A 6,140-nucleotide genomic window follows, 5' to 3' on the forward strand; every position below is an offset into this window, starting at 1 on the left:
AACAGATCATTATAAATGAAGGGAACTCTCTAGGTAGGGATCTAAGAAAAAGTGAAGTATTGACAACCCTAAATTAGCAAAGGGTGTTCCCAATGAAGAGGGAAGTTTCATGGGGAGTGGGTAAGAGCACAAGTTCTCATCATGCAGACATATTAGACTAAACTGCATGAAGTAGTCAATATTTGATCATTTTTCTCCTTTACGTTTATTCCTAAAGTTGACATACAATATATTAGGTTCAGGTGTGTACAGCATGGTGATTTACCAATTATATACCCATCACCACAATAAGTCTTGTAACAGTCAAGTCACCATACAAAGTTATTACAATACTACTAAGTCCATTAAAGAATATTTGGTACTTTTGACCTACAAAACTGGTGTAAAACTTATATCCCTTATATTTCTATTTCCTAACAGAATTCTTTGTGCAGCTGTGAAGATTTTTAACCTGGGAATGTAAAGCTGATGTTAGATTTACTTAGGAAACTAGAAAAAGCCTTTAACCTCGTGTTCAGCACAGTGTTTATGCCACCAAAATGCTCAGTATTATTATGAAAAATAGTTTGTGGACTGTTTTGGAGATTTTCGGGCATCTAATGGTTTCAATGGCCACCCATTTCTACCTTGTCCCTGTGTTTACAGCTGAGGGTCAATGGGATAATGCTCCACAAATGCCCATTCAGCACTTTAAAGCAGAAAGAACTGACAGTTTTCAGGGGCTCACCTTCTAGTTCTGCCAGGGTAAATTATTATGGTTTGGTTCTGGGCTGGTATAGAAATGATCCCACCATGCTCATCAAGACCTAAACTCATAGAAGTGGGGACCTTGCTTCTCTTGTTCACTGCTGCATCTCAGTCCTTAATAGAGGTCCTGACACCGGCTCCATGTTCAATAAATCATGGTGAATGACACAGTGAACACACTCTTGTTTCTTTGTAATGAGGTCTTGTTGACTACATGGGGTTCCAATGTTTTCCTGGAGCCAGACTGGAAGAGAGGAAAGATGCATACATCCACATGCGAGAGAAATTAATATGAAAGTTTTAAAAAAATGAATGGTTTGCCCATAAGATGATGGTATGAGATGTGATGGTTCTGATATTCCTTTCTAAGTTCCTGAGATTCCCAACCCTTTTTCATCCCCAGCAGACAGAAGAGCAGCATGAGGCCTGAGAACCAGAGCAGTGTGTCCCAGTTCCTCCTCCTGGGGCTCCCCATCCCGCCAGAGCTGCAGGGCGTGTTCTTCACCCTGTTCCTGGGCATGTACCTGACCACGGTGCTGGGCAACCTGCTCATCATCCTGCTCATCAGGCTGGACTCTCGCCTGCACACGCCCATGTACTTCTTCCTCAGCCACTTGGCCTTCTCTGACATTTCTCTTTCATCTGTCATTGCCCCAAAGATGCTCATTAACATGCAGACTCGGCAACAATCCATCCCCTATGTGGGGTGCATTTCTCAGTTGTATTTCTTCATGCTTTTTGCTGGTGTTGACAATTTCCTTCTGGCTGTGATGGCATATGACAGGTACGTGGCCATCTGTCACCCTCTGCGCTATACCACCATCATGAGGAGTGGGCTGTGCATGTTGCTGGTGGCTGGGTCTTATATGGCTGCCTGTGTCCATGCACTTTTTCATACCCTCCTCTTGGTCCACTTGTCCTTCGGTGCCCGCAATATCATCACCCACTTCTTCTGTGAGCTCACTGTGCTGCTGAAGCTGAGCTGCTCTGACATCTCCCTCAATGAGCTGGTCCTGTTCACTGAGGGAGGAATGCTTTACTTCCTGCTTTTGTGTGTTATTTTAGGCTCATATATCTGCATAGGAACCATCATCCTGAGGGTGCCCTCCACTAAGAGACTCTCTAAAGCCTTTTCTACCTGTGGCTCCCATCTCTCTGTGGTGTCTTTATACTATGGGACAGCTGCAGGTGTTTACTTTTCCACCTCCTCATGGGGTTCTAAAGACATAATTGCTTCAGTCATGTATACGGTAGTTACCCCCATGCTGAACCCCTTCATATATAGCCTGAGGAACAGAGACATAAAACAGGCCTTAGAGATGTGTGTCAATAGGGTTAAGCTCTTTAGCTGGTAATCACTAAATCGTCTTGTTGCAGTCAGGAGCACAGTGAGACAGATCGTCTATAATTATTGTACAGTCAACATCTCCATATAATTTTAGAATATGTAGTCTCTTGTCATGTACAAGTGCTATTAATATTCAACTTGGTCAAATTTGCTACTTGGGTTGTTAATAATCCTTTATTCTCTTGTTCATAATCTCTTATAAGACCTATGTAGAATTTTTTGTAAAATATGGTACACAATTATAATTGTGAGTTTGTATTTTTAGACAATGTTATTGAGGATTCACTGATTTGCCATCATGATCCATTCCTGATGCACTTTTTTTGAACTGATTATTGTTTGCTGTCTCACATTGGCTTCAAGCTCATTGTGCACATCTCTTCCAATTCACACTCAATGACATCATGTTGGTAGACGTCAATCAGCCATGATAAGAATAATTACACTATGAAAATTAGCATGTGCTACAAAGCAAGACTTTATAAATGCATTTTTAAAATGAATTTAATAGCACACATCTAGCAATGGGTCTTACCTTAACACCTTGTTTACTTCTGAAATTAGTACACATACATTATAACTAAATATATATATATATACAGGTACAGATAAAGATACAGATAGAGATATAGATACTAGTACAGCAGTGGGAATAAAGATGCCCCTTACTCGTTGTTACCATTTACATGGTATTATTTCCATCACTTTAAGGTTGCTATGTCTTTATATCTGTGAGGTGTCCATCACTAACAGTGTCAAGTGGGATTTGCTCATTTTATGAAACACAACAATTATGATATTTGTGGAGAATTTTATCTATTGATATTTTATATAATAAAACCCTAATATGAAAATCAAACGAACAGTGGGACAACCGGCGAAACGAATGGTCGCTATGATACGCACTGACCAGCAGGGGCCTGATGCTCAACACAGGAGCTGCACCCTGGTGGTTAGTGCACTCTCACAGGGCGAGTACCGCTCAGCCAGAAGCCAGGCTCATGGCTGGTGAGTTCAGCGGTAGTGGCAGGAGCCTCTCCGACCTCCACTGCAGGCAGGCAGTAAGGAGCGAGGGGACCTGGACTGTGAGAGCCCAGACTGTGAGAGGGATGTCTGACTTCGGGCTTAGGCCAAATCCCTAAGGGGGATCGGGACTAAGCCAGTCAGCAGACATCTCCCAAGGGGTCCCGGACTGTGAGAAGGTGCAGGCAAGGCTGAGGGATCCCCCATGCCCCAGTGCATGAATTTCATGCACCAGGCCTCTAGTCTAATATAATCATAATATATCTAAATTTATATTTTGCATATTACTGATTTTTATGAAACACCTGCTTCACATTTATTGTCTCTTATCTTCTTCCCTTTTGATTAATCAAATATATATTTTTATCCCATTCCCCTTATTTACATATTGATCATATATTATTATTATTATGTTGTTGTTGTTGTAATTCTTTTATGTGCTATACCAGTATATAGAGATTACCTCTTATCTACTCTTTAATTTTTAATTATAGTTTAATATACAAAACATAAAATTTATCATGTTAGCCATCGGAGGTATACAATTGGGTGGCATTTAGGACACTCAACCCTAATATCTCATACTAGGACCAGTAAAGAAAACTCTATAGAACATCAATGAAATTTGGTATTTTGCAACTGGGAAAAAATATAAGAACAGAGATATTTATGAATCAATATGGATAAATAGGATATATTGTTAAATTTTAAAAAGCAATGTGTAAAAGAGCATTTATAGCATGCTATATGTCATGTAAAAATGAAGGGGAAGTAAAATATTCATATATATTTAAACATAAAGAAACACAGGAAGTAGTTAAGATCTGGAAACAGCCCAAGTGCCCATCAGTAGATGAGGAATTAAAAAAAAACCCATGGTACATTTACACAATGGAACACTCCCTGGCTGAAAAAAGGAAAATCTCCTTTTGAGACAGCATTGATATACCTGGAAATTATTATGCTAAGTTTAGTCTGAGAAAGACGAATACCATATGACCTCACTTATGTGTGCATTCTAATGGTCAAAATAATGAAGAAAAAAAAACAAAAACAAAACAGAAACAGATACATAGAGTAGACTGACAGCTGTCAGAGGGGAGGTGTTAAGGAGGGCTGGGCAAAAAAAATGGTGAAGGAATAAAGCAAGAAAAAATATATATCACATATAGACACAGAAAACAGTCTGGTGAGTGCCAGAGGAAAAGGGGTTTTTGGGAGGAGGTGAAAGTGAACAAAGGGAGGATCAAAGGAGAGGGAAAGAGATAAGTTTGGGTGGTGAGTGCACAATGCGGTATGCAGGTGCTGTTCTATTTAGCTGTACACTTGACATCTGTATGGTTTTATTAAACAATGTCAATAAATGACATTGTAATCTAGAGTAGGCCGACAGCTGTCAGAGGGGGGGGTTAGAATTATTTGTGTCCTTTTGACTATGCTGTCTTTTGCCACTAAAAATAAGTAGAAGAGGTGGTGAATAAAGCAAAATAGAATAAAACAAGTGAACCTAATTATAATCCTATTATACACTGTAATTACACCAAAGAGAAAATAAAATAAGTACCCTAAGTAATTCTTGAACCCAGAATTTTGACTATATACTCTCACAATAAAAAAACAAACCTGACAATAAAGTTTTAAGCTGTAATAGTGTGTCACTGACAGTGGTGTGAGTCAATGAGAGCATGAGACAATGAGAGCATGAGTGCAGGGGGTGGGGAAGGATGGGGGTTAATGGGGGGGGATAAGGACACATTTGTAATTCCTTAACTAATAAAGAATTAAAAAATAAATAAATAAAAAATAAAAAAAAGATTCTGAAACAACTCGCCATGTATCCAAGGACCCAGCAAATAAGTAAAATTTTAGGGAAAGGGAGTCTCTCTCTCTCTCTTCTCTCTCTCTCTCTCTCTCTCTCTCTCTCTCTCTCTCTCTCTCTCTCTCTCTCCTCTAGGGAGCTATGTACATGAAAAAGCAGAGGCTGGAAAGAACTCTATGGTGTCAAACTAGAATTGAAGATATCAACTAGAAATCATGGGCTTTAAAATGTATAAATAGATTTCAATTTATAGGTCATATATCAACATCTATGCTGTTTCCATCTCCCATTCTTCCTGTTCCACTCCTGACCCATCTCCTTGTGGTTAAACATATCTTCTCAGTTTCTAGTTTCTGCTTCTTGTGTTTCTTTTATATATATTTTCCAGTTGGCTTCTCTGAGATCATTTAGAATCCTTGTAGGCAATAAGCACAAATAAAGTTTCAAAATGAATAAGAAATGATTATAACTCAGAGAATAAGGATCTATGAGTCCATAATGACATCTTATATAATAAAAGGGTAATACGTAAATTAACCCTAACAGCAGAATGATCAGTCGCTATGATGGGCAATGACCACCTAGGGTCAGACACTCAACGTAGGAGCTGCCCCCTGGTGGTCAGTGTGCTTCCACAGGGGGAGCTGCACTTAGCCACAAGCTGTGCTGATGGCTGCGAGAGCATCTGTGGTGGCGGGAGCCTCTCCTGCCTCCTCAACAGCACTAAGGATGTCTGACTGCAGCTTAGGCCCGCTCCCCTAAGCTGGCAGGTAGACATCCCCGAGGGCTCCCAGGCTGCCAGAGGGCACAGGCTGGGCTAAGGAAACCCCCCTCCCCCCGCCCCCGGCGAGTTCACGAATTTTTGTAAACCAGGCTTTTAGTAAATGAATAAATAAAAAACTAATGAGTGTGGAAAAAGAGTAATTTTCTTTTTATAAGAGAGTACAAATAAAAAATCTAGAAGAAATAATCCTATATAATAAAAGCGTAGTATGCAAATTTGTCCCCTCGACCAAGTGTTTGTCCTGGAGTTTGACCAGGAGGCGGGCCAGCCGGGGGAAGGGAGGGAAGCTCTGGCCAGTGGCAAGGGCAGCATGCAATGGGGAAGGGAGGGAGGCCCCAGCAGCAGCAGGCCACCAGGGGAAGGGAGGGAGGCCCCGGCCGGTGGCAGTGGCAGCAAAGCAGCTGGGGGAAAGGAGGGAG

The 6,140-nt window shown here is 40.8% G+C and overlaps 1 protein-coding gene across 1 annotated transcript; it reads left to right on the forward strand.

Annotated features, from left to right (window-relative positions):
* Nucleotides 1–1,166: 1,166 nt before the first annotated feature.
* LOC118667149 (olfactory receptor 1J4-like) lies at nt 1,167–2,102 on the forward strand. The gene has a single exon (XM_036329940.1). It carries the CDS (start codon nt 1,167–1,169, stop codon nt 2,100–2,102), a length of 936 nt encoding a protein of 311 aa, XP_036185833.1.
* Nucleotides 2,103–6,140: the final 4,038 nt, after the last annotated feature.

The sequence above is a fragment of the Myotis myotis genome, unplaced genomic scaffold, assembly GCF_014108235.1.
Source record: "Myotis myotis isolate mMyoMyo1 unplaced genomic scaffold, mMyoMyo1.p scaffold_m19_p_12, whole genome shotgun sequence".
Lineage (NCBI taxonomy): Eukaryota > Metazoa > Chordata > Mammalia > Chiroptera > Vespertilionidae > Myotis > Myotis myotis.

Bases quoted from the DNA above. Each gene is read 5' to 3' on its own strand.
- LOC118667149 (XM_036329940.1), top strand. From the start codon at position 1,167: ATGAGGCCTGAGAACCAGAGCAGTGTGTCCCAGTTCCTCCTCCTGGGG.